We start from the raw sequence: 25,230 nt of genomic DNA, 5'->3' as shown, positions 1-25,230 counted from the left end.
TGTGTGTGTGTGTGTGGCCATCACTGTACATTGACTCCATGGAATGCTCAACTGACAGAAGAAATAAGCCCCCACCTCATGGCCCCTTAAATTCCTCTGGAGTAGCTGAATAGCACCCACAGCAGCCATCAGGGGACGTTTGCTCAGGTCGAACTTTGAGCGATTCACTCTTCACTTGGAGATTTGACATGGATTTGGTGCTTGGCTGGTTACGTAACTGAGTAGAAAGATCCACTTAACAAGTTTCAGTAGATCATTTTGGACCGGTTGGAGAGGCCTGACCGCGCAGCTCCTCGGGACACCAGTCCAGCGCTGTTTTCTCTGTGTCACTGTCACCTGGTCGTGTTGTTCGTCATGAGCTTGGCCTTCCGGCTGTTGCAATAGTGCGATCGTGGTTGTGTTTGTCACGCAGTGGCATTCACCTCTCAAAGCCATGCGTAGAAAAGCAAATACACTCAAGCCATCGGATCAATATGACTGTTCTTTGGACGGTAAACAAGACTTGAGAGCCTGCTCTCACTGTGACACGGAGTGACATATTACATTTAGCAGCACTTTTACTGCAGTTTGCACTTGGTGTTGTAAGCTGCGAGCCCCCAGATCCAATCCCGGCCATGTTGAGAGCCATTGAGAGGCAATCGTTCTACCCAGCACATGTACCCATACATACAAGTATGTCCCCTTGTCCTGCTGGAAATGAAAAGAAGGTGGAAAGAGGCCTGCAAGTATTTACACAGGTGATATTAGATTTGATGCTCTTCAGATTACACTAAGGGCGGAATAGTTCACAGACACTAGGTCTCTCTCTTTCTCTCTCCCTCTCTCTCCCGCTCACCCCCTCTTGTTTGATTTAAGGGAAGTGCTTCCCCCCCACTCCGGCTTTATAAACAACAGGGCTTACACTCCGTTTTTATGTAGGGCACAGGATAGAGAGTGGACAGAGGTAAGTTCGGACATCAATTTTCTTTGATCTTTATGAACTCATTTGAGTCCCATTCTTTTATCCTAAAAGGCATATTATTAAAAATGCCAACCAATCGTATTTGATTGGAAGTTTCTGCACTAGAGGGGTAATTAGTTATTTTCTGAAGGGACAGGTCATCTACTGTACAAAGGCCGTCCCTCCATGTTGGTCAAACTGGAGCCAAGAATGCTGTTTTCTTCCAGACGCCGACCTGCTGAGATCAAAAGTGCAATTACATAACTGAACTTAAATCTGTTTGTGAATCAGCAACTGTTGTTTCTTGTCTGTCCTGTCGGGCCCGTTTGCAGACATTCTTTTCTTTGTTCAGGCTGTGTACCCCATAATACTCTCTTTTTGCCGATTATCTCCACACGCCATGAGAGAGACGATGCGGTAGTTTTTTGGGGATCAGACGTGCTGCTGTGCCCCCGCGGCCCACCGACTGCTTTGGTGATTTTATTTGGGTTAACGTTTGGTCTATGTTTCAAAGTGACGCCGAGGACTGAGCTTGGGTCCAGCCCATCAGGGAGGGGGGACAATGAGCGCTCTCTCGTTGCTGTACGCCGCCCTGCCAGCTCTGCTGTGGGCCTCGCATGTCAGCCTGGTGGTGGAGGGGGACAATGACGCCTCCAGGATCTGCAAGCCTGCCCCCCGCTGGACGATAAAGGAGCACGCACCCATGCAAGAGCTGATGGGAAATGTGGTGGTGGTGGCACTACTCAAGGCCAGCTGACAGTTCTGTCTCACTCAGGCCTCCAAGTAAGGACTTTGCTATTAGTAAGATCGTAACAAGTCACTAGTCGTAGGCATCATTTTTCTGCTTTTCCATAATTCCATGATCCCTTATTTAGTGAGTGTGCCACTTCACGATGTGTTCAGCCTCTCTTCTGACTCTCTCTCTCTCTCTCTGAAGGATTGGAGGCCTGCGTGACAAGCTGAACCGCAGCAACCTGACAGACGTGTCCTTTATGATAGTGAATGAGCGCGAGCCTCACTCCAGAGCCATGTACTGGGAGCTGAAGAGGAGAGCGCCCCCTGGTGTCCCCGTCTACCAGCAGGCTGCCCTTCAGAGCGATGTGTGGGAGGCCCTGGATGGGGACAAAGACGACTTCCTGATCTATGATAGGTGAGGTCTCATCAAAACACACGGATCAAATTAAGATGTATATTTCTTCATACCATGTCCTATGTGCGTGCATTAGCAATGTTCCTAGTTTTCTGATGAGATCAAATATACTATATGAACTATGCACTTGATGTTCGAAGCGGACAAAGTCACCGTGATGTTTTGATCTCTCGAGTTCTGCGAGTGGAGCTAATTACAACCCAAACAACTCCCAGAACGTCGTAGTGACCTGTTAATGAGTCGCCCACAGATGGCGATCAGAGTAAAATGCAGCTGTTTTGAGAATAAATATATTGTCAATCATCAAGTTCTGTATAACATCACATCAGTGAGAGAATAAGGACCATTACATTTTAGTAATTCCAGTCAACATTTGGATTCTCTCTCTATTTTTCTCCAGGTGCGGTCTGCTCACCTTTCACATTGTACTGCCGTACAGTTTCCTGCATGACGTTTACGTGGAGGCTGCAATCAGAGCCACTTATCTTAAAAACATCTGCAATTGCACTGTGAGTAACCACAACACACACACACACACACACACACACACACACACACACACACACACACACACACACACACACACACACACACACACACACACACACAACAAGATACACGCACAAATACTAAAATGCTGTGAACAGTAAAACTCATTCCCTCAAGTTTGTATTCATGGTGGAAAAAATGACTTTGTATGCAACAGTACAACTCCAAATGAATTCTATAACCTTGCATCAAGTCTGCTGGATGTAAACAGGACATTGTATTAGCGACTTGAAGGCATGATCAAAGGTGTGTGATCAAAAGCTTGTTCTGCTGCCCCCTAGTGGCTGAAATAAGCTCCAATTTCAAGAAGGAATAAACATGAATGTGACCCTTTGCAGGTCGATTCTTCTACATCAAGTTTAGAAAATAGTGTAATGAAGAACAAGACGGGGCACTTTAATGTCAGTCAGACAACTACAATATCCACAATTCAACCAGACACGGATGATCCAGAGGGGGCCGGGACAGCTCCTCTACCGACTCATAACCACAGCCATCATCATCCTCATCATCCTCATCCCCCTCATCCCCCTCATCGTGCTGACCCACAACAACACCATCACCCGAATCAAACCCTGCATGGAACGAGTCAGAATAAAACTCTTTATCCTGTCAGTGACCACCACCCTCACACCCATCATCATCATCATCATCATCATCAGTAGCCTGGCAACCACAGGCATCCCAGTGGGACGGAGGTGGATCACCAGTGGTGTTTGGAGCTGCTCTTTCACTCTGAAGAAGTGTTTTTGCTTTTGTTGAGATGTTTCATCAACAAACAGCATTAGGCAGATTGAGGGTTCCTCTGAGAGCACCTCCACCCCTCCGTGCTCTGCATGGGTGACGTAGCCGGTGCTTCCCAGTCCTCTCCCATTTATGAAGTCCACGGTGTGAAACCTGCCCGCAGGACGCTGTGGACCGATGTGTGTGTGTGTGTGGAGAGGGGCGTGCTGGTTATGGTCACCCGGACAGAGTGAGAGGGTGGTGTACGCTGCCAGTGAGCAGAACCCCGGTCACTTTTCTGTCCATTCTGTCTCCTGATGTGACGTTGTGATACTACATCACTCTATAATAATACCTTTTAGTGCTGTTCCTTTTAATATCTTAAATTTATGTTTTAACAGTGTCACACTAATTTAGATTAGTATCCAATGAATTATTCAAGGCTATAAATTGCCCTGGAAAGCCCAGGATTCTTCACTTGTTCTTGAGTTACATGCTGTAATATGGGTTGAAATACAGCACGTTATTACGTTTAATGAAGTTAGCATATTAGCTGTGGATTTCAAACTTTTCCGATTGTGAACCTGAATGTAAATTTACCTCTAGATTGTTGTTCTCCATTGAAATGAAAAGACAATGATGCAAGGTGTCTCATCCCTTTCTCAGAGCAGTGTGGTGCCTCTACGTTCCACATACCTGGAGATGGGAGGGCAACTTGTCCTCAAAGGGTCAGGCCTGGGAACTGCAGGGTCAGATACAAATACAAAAGGGCTGGAACTCAAACGATTGAGACATGTGGCAACCTTTGGGTGGAAATGGACTCAGGAGGGGGAAGTGGGTTAGGGTGTGCAAGTGGGGAGGGGATCAAACAGGATGTCCTCATAGCATCAAAGAGGAAGGGTAAGACCGAGAGTGATACAATTCCACAATGGAGAGACTAAAGCTAGGTTTGGGAATCTTGAGAAACCATCATGGGTTTTCTACATTTAAATAATAAAGAAAAGCATCTGACCTGAAAACCTAGCCCAGTGTAAAGCTAAATTTACCCAATAACGGGTCAACTAGGATTTTGCTACCTCTGGACAGACTGTGAGCTGCTTTCTGTCCTGTCTTTATGTGTTCACCTTCCTACTATAAAAAACACATCCTAGATCTCACCTGGGTACATGGGAAAGAAATAACAAAATAATTACATAATTTGAAACCAATCCAATTTTATATATTTCAGGTGGAATTTATATTGGAATGTACTGTATACTGTACATATAAATTCCACCTGAAATGGATTAATCTAATAGTTACAATAGCATGAAGGGTTTTAGCTGCATGGCAGGCACCTGACATGCTGTCCTAGGATAAAGGACCGCTCCACCATATGTCCATCTGGACACACACACACACACACACACACACACACACACACACACACACACACACACACACACACACACACACACACACACACACACACACACACACACACTCAGAGCAGGTGGATTACCTCAGTGTTGCTTAACACATGGCTGAGTTGCAGCATGCTTTGACAGAGGAGAGCTGAGGAGGAACATTTGAAAACAAACACAATGAAGGTAAGACCAAGGATGTGGTTAGTTGTGCAGTTCTTAACAATTAAGACGCACAACTGAGAGGTAGCGACTGTAGCATTCAGATTTCCTCTGGCAACAAAGTGTTGTGATTCTGTTAAAAGGAAGCGTAATGTATCGGCTACGCAGACTGCCGTTCCCATTCATTTGCATGTGTGTTTTCTGTCCACTCTAGAAATCTCCTTTACGTTATTCCCGCTGTAGTTGGGGAACATGGACAAACCCGAGCTGGTCGAAGCAGGGCTTTGTGGGGGATGTTACTCTCTACATCCCAGTGAGGAGGCTAAACCACTTATCCCTGTCCTCACGGCCAACGCATTTATTAGTGCTCTCAGTCCCAGTCTTTGGTTGACTGTGGAACAAAATGCTTGGATGGAAAATAACTTTTAATACCTCGTCTTTTTAAAGGCCCTGTTTGATATGTCACACACATCGGTGGAAGAGCGGTGCAGACGAAACAATGATGCAGGCTCTGCATTGAGGTTACTCCCGCTTGCTGAATGAGGAGTTGCAAAAACGACAGGACCTGTGTGTGTGATCTATTAATTGAGGTGGTGTCTACTAACAGAAAAGGAATATGGTTTTCATGAGTATAATCAACTGAAAATAAGAATGCATGTGTTTGGTCACCTTAAAACGAGCCCTCCACATCCCAGCATAGTCCATTCCATTGTCTCTGATGGGTGAATTTTCCTGAGTCACTCCTTTCCCCCCAGTGCAACCCTCACCATCCTGCTTACCAAAACAATTATTTAAATATGATGTACCTAGTCTTTAAATCTATCTGCTGTTTGCATGTAAATGTTTAGTTTTATCCTCAGCACTACTTTGGTGGAGATATACTGGATCTTTTCACTATTCAGTATTTCATCAGATTGTAGTTTCCCAAACTGCAAGTAAAAAAAATATCCCAAATTAAAAACACAACAATTTATATATTATTCTAAAGTCTAAAACTGGTAATTAACACCTATGTAAGAAGATAAAGGAAGATGAGGACAGGTAGTAGCTGAGCTGCTGTGTGCAGAGCTTCCATCTGCAAACACTAGATGGCAGCACTGTCCTGGGTTAATCAAACACAGCGTCACCACCCTGTCATCCTCATTAGGCAGCCATTCATCAAGGGGATTATTAGTTATTATCCATTATCAAGAGATGCGTTTGGATTAGTCAACATAATCCTCGCATTGTAATCCAGATGATCTGTGGGTGGTTTAATGAAATTTGCAGAGGGGTGCTATTCTTTACGTAAGACCTTTCAAAGTAGGATGATTGACAAAGGATGAGCTTTAAAAGTGGTTTGAGATAACATTTTTTGCGTCGCTCGCAATCACTATAATGCCATTGATAGTTACATTAATAGCAAAAGTTGATAAAAGAAGTAGCAACCCAAGTAGAACACATTTAATACAACCATATGAACCTTGACTAATCCACTTCCATTGTGCTTGAACATGCCTGTCAAATGTATTTTGTGAATAAATGTCCAACATCTGGCCTGGAGATCTGGCCTGGAAAAATGACCACATGTCATTTCTATTTGTATCCATGTCAGGGGGTTCCGGCACTTACCATTTGGCAGAAATGTATATTATTCTACCAAGGGATCTTAAGAAATGGAGGCAAGTTTTGATGTTCCACTTCATCAATATTTCAGTGATGTATAGTTAGATATTTATGTCAGACATTAACACATTGCTGTCTCTTCGTCTAGACAAGAGGACAGACAGTTGGCTGCTGGTCTACTCGCCTGTGCCAATCAGCTGCATCTTCCTGTGCTACCTGGTCATCATATGGGTGGGGCCGAAGCTGATGGAGAAGAGGCAGCCGGTCAACCTCCAGCCCGTCCTGATAGTTTACAACTTTGCCATGGTCTGCCTGTCGGCGTACATGTTCTATGAGGTATCACTGCAACGTGCGAGGGGGGGTGTAGGTAAAGCAGGCGCCTGTTTCCAAGGAAAATGCTCTGAATCTACTGCAGAGATGAAAAGGCAGCTTTTGTCTTCCCAGTTTACAGCCTCTTCCTGGTTGGCCAGATACAGTCTGCTGTGCCAGCCGGTCGACTACAGTGACAGCCCACTGGCCACAAGGGTGAGAGATTTTATTAAACCCCACTGTATGAAGAAATTTCTAAATAAACCTCCACTCTGGAGAAATGATCTGTAACAGCACCTCACAATAAAAGTCAACACAATTGTGTTCTGGTGGGGCAGATGGCCAGCGTGTGCTGGTTGTTCTACTTCTCCAAAGTGATGGAGCTCAGTGACACAGTGAGTATGAAATTAGTGAAAGGAGACATTTGGATTTTTAAGACATTGTTATTTTAAACCCCAAAAATGACCACAGAACCTCTCAAGTAAAGTAAGAATGAAGGTATTTAAAAGCCCTGTATCTAAGCTCTCACCCAAGGCCTGCCTTTGTGTGTGTGTTGTGTGGTTCAGATATTTTTCATCCTGAGGAAGAAGAACAATCAGCTGACCTTCCTCCACGTCTATCATCACGCCACCATGATCTTCAACTCGTGGGCTGGGGTGAAATATGTGGCTGGTGGCCAGTGTGAGTGCACGTCGACAGAAACCTTGAGTATGATGTCTTTTAGAAACATGCGCTTATATTGTAATAGTCATGCTTGGTACCTGTCCAAAGCTTTCCTGATTGGCCTGATCAACTCCCTGGTCCATGTGGTGATGTACCTGTACTACGGCCTGGCAGCTTTGGGCCCGAGCGTGTCCAAATACCTCTGGTGGAAGCGCTACCTCACCTCCCTGCAGCTGGTCAGTATCTGTCTATGTGTGTGTGTGTGGGTGTGCTTAGCATTTCTACATTCACTTTGCCTCAACTTTCCTTCTCTTTCTCTTTTTATTTTAAAATATTTTCACTTCTCACAATACCATTGTTGTCGTCATAAGTGAGACACTTCATGTTAAATCTAAACATGGCAGAACGTATTTCAGATCGCCTCTTTGGGTACTTTCTGTGTTCATGTTTTAGCATTATTCCATCTGATTATTTTGTACAAAGATGAGCTGGAGTAAAACCGGTAGTAAGACCTTCAAATTGGATGTATTGCTTAAAGCATCCTGTTGGTGAAACAAAGCCTGCCAGTGTTGCATGATGGAGATGAGTTTGCCTTTTGAGGCACAATATGTCACAATTTCAAACGTATGTGAGGTCTTCTTTGAACACATGCATTTCTCCAAGGTACCAATTAGAGTGACTCACAAGGGCGCTATCTGTGTTCAACACACGGTTGGAGGGTTTGCTGTCCCCATGGGCCCCCCTTCCTGTCCCAGCGGTCCCAGCCTTGCCGCTGTCTGTATTTTACGACCCTAGTGTTTGGGTACTTGTCCTAAAATGTGTCCACAGTCAGATACTTCCAGAGCTCGAGGTCCTCAACTCGGACGACACAAGGCCTCCTACTTGGTTTCTTTTGGTTCTGATTGGTTGTTGGCGTATAAAACGGATTAACTACTGCACCATCTGTTTTATAGCATTGATGAAGAGACAATGCACCCCGTAGTTTTTTCTTTCCTTCTATATGGCTGCAGCATATATAGGTCAGTATGGTGGCTGACCGCCATTATGTAACACTAATTGTACTGACCTCGGATGTGACCTCCAAGCCATCATTAACAGTTGATTTCACAATTTGGTGAACTGAAGTTCAGATAGGGGAGTTGATTGGGGAGATTTCTGTGTGTGTAAAAGGGTTTTTCTTTTGTTTGTTTGGGAGGTGATTATTCATTAGATGCACAATGTCTAGATCCTTCTTCCTACACATACTTCCGGCTTTCCTGCCTGGGCCTTCAGTACATTGGTGGCTCTGTCAAACATATGAACATTAGTCAATGACTGCTAACCAATATTGACATGTTTTTAGGGAGGGGGGGGGGGTGTTAATGCCCAAGCGCACCAAATCATATTAATCCGTTAAAAGGTTACTTACTGAGCTAAATGCACACCGAGACTCTGGAGGAACCCTTATAACGTGCAGGCTGAGGGCCAAATAATATATATATATATAGATATACACTCACCGGCCACTTTATTAGGTACACCGGTCCAACTGCTCGTTAACACTTAATTTCTAAGCAGCCAATCACATGGCGGCAACTCAGTGCATTTAGGCATGTAGACATTGTCAAGACAATCTCCTGCAGTTCAAACCGAGCATCAGTATGGGGAAGAAAGGTGATTTGAGTGACTTTGAACGTGGCATGATTGTTGGTGCCAGAAGGGCTGGTCTGAATATTTCAGAAACTGCTAATCTACTGGGATTTTCACGCACAACCATCTCTAGGGTTTACAGAGAATGGTCCGAAAAAGAAAAAACATCCAGTGAGCGGCAGTTCTGTGGGCGGAAATGCCTTGTTGATGCCAGAGGTCAGAGGAGAATGGCCAGACTGGTTCGAGCTGATAGAAGGGCAACAGTGACTCAAATAACCACCCGTTACAACCAAGGTGGGCATAAGAGCATCTCTGAACGCACAGTACGTCCAACTTTGAGGCAGATGGGCTACAGCAGCAGAAGACCACACCGGGTGCCACTCCTTTCAGCTAAGAACAGGAAACTGAGGCTACAATTTGCACAAGCTCATCGAAATTGGACAATAGAAGATTGGAAAAACGTTGCCTGGTCTGATGAGTCTCGATTTCTGCTGCGACATTCGGATGGTAGGGTCAGAATTTGGCGTCTACAACATGAAAGCATGGATCCATCCTGCCTTGTATCAACGGTTCAGGCTGGTGGTGGTGGTGTCATGGTGTGGGGAATATTTTCTTGGCACTCTTTGGGCCCCTTGGTACCAATTGAGCATCGTTGCAACGCCACAGCCTACCTGAGTATTGTTGCTGACCATGTCCATCCCTTTATGACCACAATGTACCCAACTTCTGATGGCTACTTTCAGCAGGATAAAGCGCCATGTCATAAAGCTGGAATCATCTCAGACTGGTTTCTTGAACATGACAATGAGTTGGCTGTACTCAAATGGCCTCCACAATCACCAGATCTCAATCCAATAGAGCATCTTTGGGATGTGGTGGAACGGGAGATTCGCATCATGGATGTGCAGCCGACAAATCTGCGGCAACTGTGTGATGCCATCATGTCAATATGGACCAAACTCCCTGAGGAATGCTTCCAGCACCTTGTTGAATCTATGCCACGAAGAATTGAGGCAGTTCTGAAGGCAAAAGGGGGTCCAACCCGTTACTAGCATGGGGTACCTAATAAAGTGGCCGGTGAGTGTATCTGGCACTGAAGCATTTCATTTCACTGCCAGCTCTTAGAGACGCACGTGGACGCGTTACCATCACATCAACGCATTTATTCATTAATGCTGACAATATTTTTTTATATTATTATTTTGAAAATGATCTGGCTCTGAATCCAACAATGTTCCTCAAAATGTAGGACACTACTTTCTAGTAGGTCGCAGTGGTGTTACAGGAGGTTGCATGGGGAAATTCTAAATTATTTTATTTCAAGTTTTATTTCAAATTTCTCATGTTACAAAGGTGTCCATGTTTTAAAAGTATAAAACAGGTTTTATCAGTATTTCCTGCCAAATATTTGTTATATTTTACACAGATTAAACTAACAAGAGGGTTGTTAGATCAAACACAATTATTATTTTTTTCTCTGATGGAGCAATCTGGTTTACTTGAAAGTGACAAACCTTTTTTATTCCATTCTTTAAAAAAGCGTTACCAAATGATTATTTTTGTAAACGTTGCCCAGCACTAATTATTACATTGTAACATTAAACATTATAATCATATTTGACAATAGAACGCCATGAGTACAATCCGGCAACAAAAAACGGATGCCTAAGTGTTTCTCATGACCATTAAGCTCTGCTAAATAACTTCTTAAAACACATTTCAGTCTTTAAGTGAGTAAATATTTGGTTTTGTGTTAAAATGTTTGAAATGTCTCAAACAGGCTGCCGTGTAGGAATAGGCGGCCAGTTGTTGTGTATCTCTGTGTATTTCCTCGACCTCTCCGAGCTTGTGGTCCCTCAGAGTGGAACCGGTACTTTCTCCCACTCTCTCTTACGTCTCCTGTCTCTCTGTCTCCCCCTCAGCTCCAGTTTTTCATCATAACCTTCCACACCACCTACAACCTGTTTGCTGACTGTGACTTCCCTGACTCCATGAACATGGCTGTGCTTGCCTACTCTCTCAGCCTCATCGCTCTCTTCACTAACTTCTACTACCACACTTACCTCGCCAAGAAGAAGACCAAGACGACATAGGGTGTGAGAGAGAGGAGACTGTATTACAGAGAAGAGATCAAATCAATTGGAAACAGAACGTACAGAGAAAGAGAGAGGAGCGCTGAAAGAGCTGGTTTGTTATGGAAAGAATTCATTCATCGATTGCAAATATGTAAAAAATACATCAACATTAAAACTATTTTCATGTTTTATTAATAATATATGTGCCTTAAACACACACTCAGTTTGGAACATATCATTTAGCTGACGCTTTTATCCAAAGCAACTGACATTGCATTATAACCCATGCACCACATTATGCCTGGCGAGCAATTAGGGGTTCATCTCTTGCTCAAGGACACTTCGGCCGCCGGGATTCAAACCACCAACCCTGCAGCTCCCAGCGCATCACACTACTTCATGCACCACCATCACCCTCATATCACTTATGAGGGTCTTCCATAAACAGCAGTCATCAATGGCTTCTGTTCAGTCCACAAACCCACTGAGCAGACACTACCAGCCCGTTCCATCCCTCCCCAGCTGCTAATGTACCAGATTTGAGTCGCTTCTGTCTTCTCTTTCACCCATTGGATAGCAGGCACAGCCAATCATCTGCTGGCCACCATTAACTCTGTATCCATCAGTTCCCTCCTCCCCTCCTTTTTCTTTTAGATCAGGCCCCCCCCTCCCCAGCTTCTAGCATTTAATCCCTCTTACCAGCCCACAATCCCCTGGTTCCATCTGTCATGATGTAGAAGGATAATTGGCAGGCAGTGATCTCATCCACTCCCCCTTGTGGGCTGAGATGAAGTCTGCTTCCTTTACACTGTATGCCCCCCCCCCTCTTCACCATCACTTATTCCCAATCTGTTCTAGAGCTGCATATCTGTAATTTTCGACATCTCAGGCAGTTCTGACGGTGCTCTGCTTTATACCGAACGTCATTAAAAGCACTGTGGAATGACAAAATCAGTCACTCAGAGAAGTCCTCTTGGATACCAATCAGCTCAATGAGCAACTTGACACATTTTAGGGGAATCAACCATTTACATGTGGGTTTTCAAAATAATCTTAGAACACAGGAAAGGCCAGACCAGTGCTCTAAAAAGGATACTATATCACTCAGCAAAATGAAATCCACTGTGACTAAGTAGAAGGTGGAGTTATGTCAGTCAGAACAATTGTGCTTTCAAAACCGGCCACAGAATTGAATCACAGACTCCTCAACTCCTGGAAACGCTACATGGATATTTTTTCACATTTGACATTTTCTACATTTTGAAAAAAGCACAGCTAACAATACAAACATTGACAGCGTGTCATTAATTCACTCCGACTCCAGGGTTCTTATATATATGACTCACTAGGAATTCACTGGGGCCACAATTAAAAATGTAACACTTTTCCTGTTGACAATTCAAAAAACATATGAACGGAGAAAAAATCCCCTGTGACCATTAAACCGGCATTCTGTATCGAGATGCAGTTTGCATCAAAGGAACACAATTATGCACAGTTAGGCATGATGATCACAGAACTAAGACTAGTGGACCAAATATTATGGTGTGCTGGGGCATTTCCCCTCTTTCCTATATATAATATGGAGTCTGGACCTGGTGGGGGTGTTGGCTGATGAAGCTGATGAAGATAGGGAAGGTGTTGGAGGCATGCGAAACAGCAGCATAAACGTACTGAAGGTAGAGAGACAATCATTTTAATAAGAGACAGCAGGTAGATGATGGGCTAATTGTGCCATTGGTTTATTGTGCTTATTGGATAGAAGAGACCAGCTGATCTGAAACACTAACGTCATGTTTGACAGGGAGGAAATAATGAGTGACAAAAACCTGAGGGTCTGTGAAGGTCCGTGAGAAGCTTAAACACTGCAGTGTTGTTTATGATACCATGGTGGCAATAGTGGTATCCTGTGTATCCATTGCTATGGTTGATACTACAGATCACTAGTGGCGCTATGGAGCAATACCTGCATGACCGGGGCCTTCCCATACATGGGACTTCTTCAAACCATACACGTTCAACAGGTTCGCCATGCCATGCATCATCAAGACAGATTTTTGCTAATCATCTTTATCTGCATATGAGAAGCTCCTCTGAAAGAGTCACTGCATGTGTGTCACTGAGTGCAATCCACCAGCATATGGCAGTACTAAAATAACACTCTTGTGTAGCATTATGAGCCATATTTTGCCGCTAGAAAGTACTTAATCCGCTCTCCATTTCAACACAAGTGTGTAGAAACTCGCACACACACAGACAGGCGGCTGATTGCCAGAAGCCCATTTAAAGAGTGATGTCCCTCGGCCTGACGGCGGGCACAGCTCCAGGTTGATTACTGCTGAGTGCCGCGCACCTCAGGCATGAGCGACTCTCTGGCACGCCGTCACTTTGATAAACTAAGGATTCTGAAAAAACATGGTGGGTTTCATCTTGAGGTTTGAGTGAGTTACGGCGCCTTTGGAACAATGCCAAGCTGGTTACAGGTGTCTCGTAAATATTAACGCGTCCCACTTGTCTGATTGGCATGTGTGGCCATTAAAAATAGTTTGACCAAAACAAGTGATGCAGGAGCAAATATACTTTATTAACGAGTCAGCCATGAACGGGCTTAAATGTGTTTCATCAATTCTTGTTTGTGAATGACTCTTTGTCCGTCTCCTTGGTAACAGTGGTAGACGGTGTTTGGGCTGCGGTCAGCTAAAGGCACACTGTAATTAATAATCAGGTTAGGGGGAGAGGATATTGAAGCGCTCTCGGAGCCTCTGCGGCTAAACTTCCTGGCTAGTGAGAGGAACGGGGATACACACTCACACACACTGACACACACAGGCATAATTGTTGATGGTGAGAGAGCTTTGGGAATAAGAGGCTGCTGAGTGTGCTTGAAGGTGAGCCACTGGGTTGTTTCGTACAATGAGGGTTAACAAGAGGCTGCAGCAATCTCCCCGTGATGGGAGCGCACTCAACCAGCAGGCGGGCTAGTGTTAATCAACCAACCAACCAGCAAGTAGCTCCTTGTCAAGTGCGTACATGTCAAACGTGAAAGTACGGGCCAACACAGACTCCCTTTCCGTTTTTAGTACCACATTTGTTCGCAAACATCATTCTATCTATCTATCTGTCACCCAGTCATCACATTGTGTTAGTGCATATGTGTGCATCCATGCGTTTCTTTTGTTTTCAACGAGAGGAGGCCCATCTGGTCGGGACATTGTCCCCATTTATTGACAATGGGATGAACCCAGTGCCACCTGTATCTGTGTTATCAAAGTTATATGGGGGATGTGCCATTTGTCTTGACAGGCGTGATTTATGGCTTTTATTGTTTGCTGAGGGTCAGACCGTCTCAGACAGAGACAGAAAGAGATGTGCTCCAGCGGGGCTCAGGCCCACAGGGTATTACCTCATTTCATTTATATTTGCATGAACCCAATTCTGCGAAGGTGCCACGTTAGCCCAAATTGATTCCTCAAAAGGCTCTTATATTTTAGCCGAGGGGTGGCATCGCCAATCGGTATGTTGTTCAACACCATTGGTACAGATTTTTTAAAAACTTTTTAACGTGGCATTAAATGGTTTGTGATGCACAGTTATCTGCTACCCAGAGCAAAAAGAGGGTATTTAGGGCAGTGTTGATCAGTCTTCTGTGTCATTACAATTCACACAAACATCCCAAATCTCTCACTGGTACTTGAGGTTGCTGATAGGATGGATTACTCAACGAGTCAAAGGGCACAGGCCCAGAGCCCTAACATGTCAGTGCTTCCTGTGGCCTTTGTAATATGTGACTAAAAGATTCCTGCTGAAAGGGACTTTAAATTATCACAAAAAAACAATAACTGATTGCAACAAGATGCAAATTGTTCCCTAATCCGGCCACAACCGCTGATACAGTACAGTAAGAATCAGATTTTATTGTTCATCACAATATCACAATGTCCACAGTATAAAACCTCTAGGCCATTTCCTGTGTCCTTATCTTCATTTGTGTCAATTCTTGTGTACTTTCTTTGTCAGTGTGTTTCCAGCAGGGCGAGTCTCCGATGCGCCGTTTAGCAACATAACAAGAGTGACCACAGCAGTGTCCTTCCAAGAAGACCCGACCCGAACTCGCTAGAGGTAGAACATCTGGACCCAGATCAGCCTGAGCTCACAGTCAGACAGCGGACCGGCGTGAAAGGGAAGCCGCACACATGGCGCTTCTGTAGAGATTTCTTCACCTGGGATGTTTAGCTAGCTAGTTAGCTACATGCTAACGCCGTATATTCACGCACAGCGCACATGACCTTGTTGTGTTAAAGTTAACATCGCCACCCAGCTGTGACGCACACAGTACCACGGACAGTCGGACACACAACCAGGACGAGGTACATTTTATCCAAAATAATGAATTGTTTGTTTAACACGAAAAGTTTTGTGGGGGCTTTTAATTTGATCTTTCCTCAACACACCGATCGGGTGTTTTCCCAACAAAACTGGGTTCATAGGGGCATCTCAGGATATACATGTTCTAATAGATTTCATATAAATATATTTATATTGTAATATATTTATCCTTTTATATCATATATTATATGATATTTCTATTGGATATTTATAATAGCAGAGGTGTGGACTCGAGTCATGTGACTTGGACTCGAGTCAGACTCGAGTCATGAATTTGATGACTTCAGACTCGACTCGACAAAACGTACAAAGACTTGCAACTCGACTTGGACTTTAACATCGATGACTCGTGACTTCACTTGGACTCGAGCCTTTTGACTCGAGAAGACTTGCTACTTCCCATGAAAACTGGGGGAAAACATTTTCACACGGCCGCGCCGCTCTGTTTATCTGCATCTGTCAAAAAAATGTGCGCCACCTGTATGCAGAGAGCGCTGCCTGCACGACATCCAATCACTGCAGTCCATTTGACCGTATCAACGAGACAGCTCGTTCATGGTTACAAAAATCGGGATTTTTGAACCCGGATTCAGACTCCGATGGAAATCCTCGCCAACATTATGTCAACGTCCGTTTTAAAGTACTATAACACAGTCACAGTCGATCCACCATTACCCTTCCCTTCGTAGTCTAGGTCTGTGAGGCAGCGCACCATCACCCAGGGTTCCCCGTCCCCACTATAATAAGAGGACTTGAAATGACTCAAAACTAAAATGGTAAGACTTGGGACTTGCCTCATCTTTGACTCGACTTGACTCGGGACTCGAGGGCAACGACTTGAGACTTACTTGTGACTTGCATAACAATTACTTTGTCCCACCCCTGTATAATAGTAATGGTAGTTATATAATATTCTGAATTATACTGAATTATACTGAATTGTTTGAATAAAATGTCCTTATTCCTTATTACTGAAACTGATTGGCTGGCTCCACCAAAAAAAATAATCCACCAGCCGCCACTGGGTCCCATCTATAACCAGGTTAAACAATAACAACAATGCATTCTAGAGCCTCTAACCTCATAGAGGTAAGAACCTTAATTACCTCATAGAGGTAAGAACTTAAATTGCATAGACTCATGCAATGAAAATTCCAGTGTCTCATTGACTAGAGAGATCGACGTTTGAAAAAAAAATACTTCTATTCCTGCAAAGTATTAAGGTTTGTATTTTGAATAAGATCCCATTGCACAAAATAATATATAGCCAACAAGATGCAGATAAAAACACACTACTATACACTTGAAGGTAAGTATGACAACTGACGGAATGACAGTGTTATTCACAGACCTTCTTGTTGTCAAAACACAGACCTGTTCGAGGTCAGGATGGAGGAGACATCAGACCCGTCAAGGACACAGAGAAATGACAATAGGGACAAAAGGGAGTGGAAAAAGAAGACACGACTCTACAGGTGGTGTCGTTCTTCTAACCTCAATGCAGAGAGGCTTTTTAATGTTTGATTCTTAATTGAAAGAAATACCCATTTTCCATCTTTATTTATCTGTGCAGGAGTAAATGTAAAGTCATGTGTTCAGCACATGGACGGTATGAAAGACACACCTCTTTAGACTCTACCTCGACTAAAACACTAGCAAACCGTAGCACTAACAAATGGTAGCACTTAAATTGTACTTATAATGGCCCTTTTTCAAAACATGTTTTGAAACTGCTTATTTGACGAAATTGTACTTTCTTGTTACTTGTTGTTCTGAGTTTGTATCTCTATGTTGAAATGCACTTATTGTAAGTCGCTTTGGATAAAAGCGTCAGCTAAATGTAATGTAAAAAGTAGTGGAATTAGCCGCACACATTACTCCAAATGAGACCATGGATTTCTAACGGAAGTTGTTTTCTCTTAAAGAAGACTTGAAGCTGGCGTTTGAGACCATGTCACGTATAGATATCAAATACATTCTTTGTTTTTTATCCTGGCTAGCTTCAGTCCTATTAGCTCCTGTGTCTTTCTCCCAGGGTGCCTTTCTTTTCTATGGTGGGAACTCAGCATCACTAGATCTGGCCGATTCAATTAGGATTCTATCAGTCAGTAATGCTTTACTGTCTCTCTGGTACGTTATGTAGATAATAGCACAAAGCTAACAAAAACTATGGCATATTCTGTTGGCTGGCTGACTCTCGTGTACTAGAAAACCTCTTTGTCCTCTGCTCAGCCGGGTGTACGCCTTCACACTATTTTAAGCACCAAGGTATCTCCATCCTTTGCTCTACTTGCCTTTCATCTACTCTGCTGGTCTCTCATCACTTCCCTCTGCTTCACTCCTCCCCTGCTTTCTTCCCTCCATCCTTCCCTCTCATCTCCTTTCACCTCCTCCTCCTCCCCTCCTGCCAATTGCCCCTCCTCTCGCCCCCTCTTCACCCTCTGATGATTGCCGAGCACATTTCATCTGACACGAAGACAAAGGGTTGGGTACACATGTGGTTTCTCTGTGAGTCCCGTGTAATATGAAATATTAATGTGGGCATAATTTGGCTCTCTGGAAAAGGTGGGGAGAGGGGGGTGGGGGGCTTTCTAATCACCAGTGACTGCCGCTTCCTTCCCCCAGAGGATGGTGAGGCTGTCAGGATGGATTGAGGAACAGTAAAGATAACAACAACAGAATGCTTACTGTTGGCGGCTATGGCCTATTTCTGTCTGGGTGTTTAATGGTGATGTTGGCTCACTGCCCGGGTTACTGAGGCAGCTTCACTGTCAGCCTCTTCAAAATAAAGGTGCCACGCTCGGCACTTTTCAACCGTCAATGGTCATGGTCAAATTTGTTGTGATTGACTGGTACAATAACCATAAACAATTGGTAGGCTCTTTTGCACACCAGTGGGTTTTTTCATCTAAAAATGAACCATTGAGCGATTTGCTGCAAAGAAAAAACTTGTTCCTTAAGTTTTCAGTCTCTTGGATGATTACACACGACTGATATGAGAGAGAATCAACAGCAAGTAACAATGACTACATTTCACTTTGATGCTACTCCTACCCCATTACTTTTTTCTTGTCTTAATCACCTGGTGAAGTGTCATGACGATATCTACAAGTTTTTCGCTTTATCCCACCACCATATTTCAAAACGTATGGAATTATGTATCACACATTGGCCATTTTCTCAAAATAACTTTTTTCTCAGACTCAGTGCCTGAAGTCTCGGCTTCGTTATCTCCAGGTAGTGCCCCCCCCCCCCCAGTATTTATCAGAATTGATAACTGAGATATCATAAATTCCACTGGTAAATACTTTCAACTCTGGAAAGTCAACAAAAATGAAACAACTACTTTGAACCTGACCGTCTCATTTCCAAATGTCTCTCATTTTAAGACCAGCAGGAAAAGTTTGGTGTTTTCTATTAGTTGGATTTCAATGAACCGTTTCACGAGCGGAATGCGCTTCAAACACCACTTTAAGATGAACACGTTGACTCAAGGGAGCGTGTTTCCAAAATATTCATTCAACCCCACTAGTTGAACAAGGGCCCACTTTCTCTTTTAGTGACCCATTTAAGGAATTACAACACAGCCGATCAGATCAGGGGAGGCAGTGTGTCTAAAGCCACATTTTCCACACCTTTTCCCAAGTATTGCACAAAACTTTAGCATCAAAGACACACACTTCATTCCCATGGAACCAGCCTTATTGCTATCTATACGCACACACTTCATGCTCAGTGACTCCAGCTCACACACACAGACAAGGTCACAACATGTCCCATTCACATGTTTATTTCTCTATATATCATTTTACACTCAATCTTTCTTTCTCACACGCACGCACGCACGCACACACACACACACACACACACACACACACACACACACACACACGCACGCACACACACACCCACATGGGCTACAGTTGCATCAGTGAATTACCATGGCGTTCCGCGTTATTAAACATGACACTCGGCCCAGATAATGGAGCCTTTCTTCATCTCAATTTGGAAGGCTAATCTTATTGCTTTGATTAGCAGCAGCTTCATTTGCATATCAAGGCCTCCGCGCCTTTAATTCCTCCATCTCAAATCCCCTCTCTATAGCCGTAGATAAAAGGAATCTATCTATATGTATCTTTCTTTAGAATCTTTTCTTCCTCACCCCCCCTCTTTTGTTCTACATTAACTCCTTGTTCATTTGTTCGTATTCTTTTTTTTCCACATCTTTTATTTTGATTTTATTCACAGTGATAATCGGCGCAGCTCGGTTGCCTTCATTTCTCCTTGTTTTCAAAAGCAGAAAGGCGAGAGTGAAGCATGAGTTCATGCAAACAAGGTCGGGTTTAAGGAGGCGATGGCCGGCATCCTGGTTACTTATTGTCAGGTGGGATTTCACACAAAAGTTTGATTATAGCCTACCATTAAAGTGTAATAACAAGTTTACAGCATCAACAATAAACTTCAACGACTGCACTTTGTCCATCATTCATTCAGCTCTGAACGGCCCCATTTGGTTTGACCTTGAGACAAACAAAATTCTGAGGGATCAGATTGATTTTTATTTTTCATTAAGTGAGAACCAATTCCAGCCCAATGCTGGTTTTCAATACCCACTGTTGGTATTCATTGAGATTGGCCTGAAGATATAACCGTTAGTTCTGGTAACTTTCTACTCACATGACTCCCACTGACACTTCGTTTGTTTGTTTGTCTGATGCAGCGTCTCTATTTGGGAGTGCAACTGATTCAGAAGGATATATAAATGTTAGGGCCGGGACTTTAGCGCGTTAATTGCGATTAATTCATTACAATATGAATTAATATTAATTAATTACACATAAAAATAACGCATTACACATTTTTTACGCATTTTTACACTTTTTTTTGCACCGCGGAACGTTTCTCACTGGATGAGTTTCGGGGGGACCGATTATACTGGAGCACCAACTAGCGTTCATGACTTCAGACAACAACAAACCACAGTGAACATGAACGAAGACGCTGACGAGACCGTGTCGGGTGGCTCCGTGAATGGGAAATCTTATTATAATAAACACACGGATGGAAGCGTCGATAAGAGCGTGGTTGTGTGAAAGCTACGCAACAAGGAATTCACATCGAGCCTCAAGAATCACCTTAACGCAAAACAATTAGCAGCTAGCGTGGATGTTAGCCCCACTCCGGGTACAAGGACCAACACCCAACCCACCCTGCACCAGATGACTGGTTTAAGGACCAGGGTCTGAAAAAATAACCAATGTTCTGAATGTACTTGAAAGTATTGGTCTACTTAAAAAAACATAGTTTACAGAAGGTACTACTTACCTATAGGCTACCTGAATTTCTGAAAGTACTATATTTCTAAATATGCTATTGCTACACTGGAATTGGTTGAATAAAAATAAAAATCCATGTGAAAAAAATGACTTCTCACTGTTCTCAGGTCATATATTTGTATGTATAATATATGCGATTAATTTCGATTAATTAATTACAAAGCCTCTAATTAATTAGATTAATATTTTTAATCGAGTCCCGGCCCTAATAAATGTATATGTATGTGTATCAGTCAAATAAAACCCCCAGTAGCCCCCAGGTGGTGATCATCATACTGGGTGACCAACTATCTCTGAAAATGTAAAGTCACTTGCACTCTCTGAAAAGCATTAATGTTTCCACATGTGATGGATATGGACCAGTGTGTGAAGACGGATATCAAGGAGTTTTTCCTCCATTGATCTGAGCACTTGATGAAAAGACTAACCAATCTGCCTTCAAGCCACAGCTCAGCAATGTATTTGATATTTGTGAAGTAAAAAGTTACTCAAATCTGTACCTAAGTGCTTGAAGGTTATACCACACCATGCAGATGTTTGTCTCTGGGGAAGTTGATTTGTTTGCCACAAAACACAAGCGAATGCAGCAGCTTACAGTCCAAGACAAGTGCATTACAATATCGTACAAGAGTTGATAGGCATCATGGAGAGTTTTCTGGAATGTCAATGCAAGAGGTCGACCTGAGCCCAACGTCATGTCACGTCGCAGAACATAAGTCACCCAGCGGCAACAACTTGTGGGGGGGCATGATGTGCTTTTTCTGCACTTCAGCACATCAACCTCTCGTCTGACAGTGAGAAAGACACAGTAAAAGGAGAGAGAGAGAGAGAGATAGTGGGTGTCTTTTATAGGATGTTGGCCAATAAGATATTTTATGTCTCTATGAGGGGCTCCAAGGCCACTTGGCTTTTCAAGGTTTAGAAATACTGTGCACAGAATTGCAGGGTGGATGGTGTGCAGAGCGGCTGGGATCGTATAAGACGACTACATGACCAGAGCACCCCGGACAAAGTGTGAATGGGCAAAGAGCCTTCAGATGCAATTCCCACACAATGCAGCCACTCTCACACACCATCGTGTGCTGGGCTTTTCTCAAAGAAAAGCCTTTCCTGCCACACATCAGTCATCTATCAATTTCAGTTAATCATGTAACAAATACTGCCTTTGGGCAGGTAACCTTGTTCTGGAACATCCCAAGCTTTACCATAGTTTCTGACCATCTTTCATTACATTGTCATGGTGGATAAAGTATATTCATGCATCCGGATTAACTGTCCATGCAAAATATACTAGGATCGAAGGAATCAAAGTAAAACAAGTAAAATAACAAACATAATAAAATAATAAAGATAAACATGTCAATGTTAAACTGATAACCCTGCAGTTTCCTAATTTCTTCCAATTTGTCGTGTTGTTCATCTAAGTCCTGTTGGTCGGACTGGAAATCTTTCAGGAGACAACGAAATCTACAAGACACACTTTACAAAGACCCGCTAAAATGTAATGTCCTTTTTTTCCCCAGAACAAATATTGTTTTATATACGGGGCGATTTCGTTCCATTCTTAAGTGTGTGATGGCGATTCTTACCTCTTGGAGGAAAAATACCAAATAGGGAAAAAGATCAGGAATGAGTTTAGCTTTACATTAGTGGCTTACTACGTAGTCCTACTCTACAAAATGCAGTATAAATGGCAATGTCACTATATTTTGGTATATATTGTATATTTGCTCGCTTTTCTGTGTAATTTTGACTAATCAAATTTTAAAACAAAAAGGTAACAATAAATGGATTCTATATGTGTCATCTGTATCGCCAAAGCCCTTATTATTCCTCTGTGACAGACAAGTTGTATCTTATTGTAGTTGATTCCACATACAGCGTCATGCCCAAAATGACCTGCTTGTGAACTGAATCCACTACAAATGGTCTTCATCAGATGCTGCCTCAGAGCTACAGTGCACAACTGTAATGGCAAAGGTCTTAGTAGTACATTAATTACATATTTAATGATGTATGTCTTTGGCAAGAACAAACGGGGCATGGACTGAGTGCCACAGACTGATTAGGGAGGCCGGGCTACAAGACTCCATATCAATGCCGAACCCAATTTTTCTTTGACTGGATGCAAATTTCTTAAAAGCTTTACAATTGATCAAATAAAAACGTGAGGACACACACACTCAGTAAGCCAGGGGCTTTTGGGGATCCGGAGGGTATGAGGCAAGTCCATCACTCCAGCTTTTAGAAACCATATCTGTATCTCCTCACACAAATGCGCGTTATACAGTTCTGAAATGATTCACACCACGTACAAGACTTTGAACGAGTCCACATCTTCTTTTACAGCCTGGATTGTTCACAATGTGAGATAACAACATTCTTTTTCAAACAAAGTATTTTTGCACTTCATTCTTGACTCCTCATAAAGCCAACGGAGAGGAGTTCGTTGACCTAGAGGAGCTCAGGGCTCAGGCTGGTGAGCATTTTACTCACTGTTGGGAAGTCAATAAACGGCCGTTGACGCGGGTTATTGCCCGATCCCTGGTCGCCCATTGTAGTCATCATATTCAGCAGAAGAGGGAGGAGGCGAGATATGGTGTGGTATATAAGCAGGGAAGAGCCTTGGTCCCCTCAGCTTGCCTCAGCATCTCTGCTCACGCGCCTCCAGACGCCTACTAAACCGCCACGATGGCCTTCGCCGGAAAATGGGAAACCGAGAGCCAGGAGGGGTACGACGCCTTCTGCAAGCTGCTGGGTGAGACGGACGGAATGTGGAAGTCTGGCATTTTCCTTCCCTGTTCCTCCCTGGTTGTAAAAACTCACAGCCCTCTTGTTGGCCACCACTAGGAATCCCCGATGACATCATAGAGAAGGGCCGTGACTACAAGCTGGTCACGGAGGTCACCCAGGACGGGGACAACTTCTCCTGGAGCCAGATTTACCCCACCAACGCCAAGGTCACCAACACATTCACCATCAACAAGGAGTGCGACATGGAGACCATCGGGGGGAAGAAATTCAAGGTACAGGAAGCAGAGGTTTCAGAGTTTCCCCTTTAACCCTGAAATGCCCAGCGAGGGATATAGGGAAGGAACTATTGATGCGTCCTAGCTCCCTGGCTCTATCCTTTGTGTTTTCAGGCTACCGTGCACATGGAGGGAGGCAAGCTGACCACGACCTTCCCCAACTACCAACACACCACTGAGATCACCGGAGGCAAGCTCATTGAGGTAAACACCCCCGCTCTGTTTCACAGGGATCATCCGTCATTAACCTTATATTTCTTCTGAAACCCCCCCCCCCCCCCCCAACCCTCCTTGTCTTGGTTCTTAACAAGTATTTCTATCTCACGTTTGACCTTTAAAACCGGAGTCAGCAGGAGATACCTCCTTAAGATCATTCCAAGTGCTTCTTCCGAGGGCTTTCATTCCAATTTTGCGCTTTTGAAAAGATTTTTCTTTTTTTTCAATTCTTTGAAAGTCAAATGCACGCAGTAATTGAAGGTGGAACTCCCCCATTTACACTTGAACAAGGAAAACAATCTCTTTTGATGTACAATTGCATACTCCTCATTTTAATAAAGTACCTCCTCTTCTGTTTCTCTAGACCTCCATAGCCGGCTCCGTAGTACTGAAGAGAACCAGTAAGAAGATCTAACCACTAACTGACCTTTGACCTATTGAACAGTTACAGCTACTACTGCAACGAATAAACAATAAATCCAAATATGGTATAAACAATGTGTGTCCATCTACACTTTCTAGTGTTTGTTTTTGCTATTAACGTTCCTGTTTGTTCCATACTTTTAAGGATCATAATATTAATTTACCAATTAGGGACAGCAATGGCCATTTTGTAATGATTAGAGTAAAGTAACATATATTCTAATAATAATAAGCCTGCAAGTAACAACTTCTAAATTTTCACCACCACATTGTGAAGGTTATTAAAAGTGTTATTTTATGTGTTAAAACTGCTTTCAAATAGGATTTTTAGATTCCCACATTTATTTAAGTTAACCTCATCTGTTGACTGGGATGTGGAGCATTTTTCTTTAAACTGTCAATGTGTTTGGTTCCATATTGTTGCTGTAGTAACAGCAGCTGTCACTGGATGTAAGTCAGATGGGTGCTGACACAATTAGTCAAAATGCATGGCTTTTCCCCTAAATTGATTCATTATAATTTGACGATTTGGATCAAGAACTCTTAATCAATTACCAAAGAAAAATAATCCCTGGTGGGGACCAGGCAGTACAGCAGAGACAGCACGTTCCCGGTAGAGATCGATTTAGGTT

At 43.4% G+C, this 25,230-nt stretch overlaps 3 protein-coding genes across 3 annotated transcripts; all 3 read left to right on the top strand.

Moving 5' to 3' along the window:
• Positions 1-846: 846 nt before the first annotated feature.
• On the top strand, positions 847-4,007 carry selenop2 (selenoprotein P2). The gene is made up of 5 exons (XM_037459444.2): positions 847-943; positions 1,455-1,723; positions 1,878-2,090; positions 2,491-2,599; positions 2,978-4,007. Exons 2-5 carry the CDS (start codon positions 1,503-1,505, stop codon positions 3,302-3,304), a joined length of 870 nt encoding a protein of 289 aa, XP_037315341.2. The 5' UTR covers positions 847-943; positions 1,455-1,502; the 3' UTR covers positions 3,305-4,007.
• A 127-nt stretch (positions 4,008-4,134) lies between these two features.
• On the top strand, positions 4,135-20,793 carry elovl8a (ELOVL fatty acid elongase 8a). The gene is made up of 8 exons (XM_037459447.2): positions 4,135-4,951; positions 6,522-6,588; positions 6,681-6,868; positions 6,977-7,057; positions 7,180-7,236; positions 7,408-7,522; positions 7,613-7,740; positions 11,056-20,793. Exons 1-8 carry the CDS (start codon positions 4,946-4,948, stop codon positions 11,224-11,226), a joined length of 813 nt encoding a protein of 270 aa, XP_037315344.2. The 5' UTR covers positions 4,135-4,945; the 3' UTR covers positions 11,227-20,793.
• Positions 20,794-23,541: 2,748 nt separating this feature from the next.
• On the top strand, positions 23,542-24,664 carry LOC119209847 (gastrotropin-like). The gene is made up of 4 exons (XM_037459453.2): positions 23,542-23,688; positions 23,781-23,956; positions 24,074-24,163; positions 24,540-24,664. The coding sequence occupies exons 1-4, from the start codon at positions 23,622-23,624 to the stop codon at positions 24,588-24,590; spliced, it is 384 nt and encodes a 127-aa protein (XP_037315350.1). The 5' UTR covers positions 23,542-23,621; the 3' UTR covers positions 24,591-24,664.
• Positions 24,665-25,230: the final 566 nt, after the last annotated feature.

This window comes from Pungitius pungitius, chromosome 15 (assembly GCF_949316345.1).
Source record: "Pungitius pungitius chromosome 15, fPunPun2.1, whole genome shotgun sequence".
Taxonomy (NCBI): domain Eukaryota; kingdom Metazoa; phylum Chordata; class Actinopteri; order Perciformes; family Gasterosteidae; genus Pungitius; species Pungitius pungitius.
Note: the sequence above shows the minus strand (reverse complement) of the source record. Positions and strands in the feature narration are given on the sequence as shown.

Bases quoted from the DNA above. Each gene is read 5' to 3' on its own strand.
- elovl8a (XM_037459447.2), top strand. The intron at 7,058-7,179 runs GTGAGAGATTTT...CTGGTGGGGCAG, and splicing joins ACAGCCCACTGGCCACAAGG to ATGGCCAGCGTGTGCTGGTT. The intron at 7,741-11,055 runs GTCAGTATCTGT...TCTCCCCCTCAG, and splicing joins ACCTCACCTCCCTGCAGCTG to CTCCAGTTTTTCATCATAAC.
- LOC119209847 (XM_037459453.2), top strand. From the start codon at position 23,622: ATGGCCTTCGCCGGAAAATGGGAAACCGAGAGCCAGGAGGGGTACGAC. The intron at 23,689-23,780 runs GTGAGACGGACG...GGCCACCACTAG, and splicing joins CGCCTTCTGCAAGCTGCTGG to GAATCCCCGATGACATCATA. The intron at 24,164-24,539 runs GTAAACACCCCC...CTGTTTCTCTAG, and splicing joins CCGGAGGCAAGCTCATTGAG to ACCTCCATAGCCGGCTCCGT.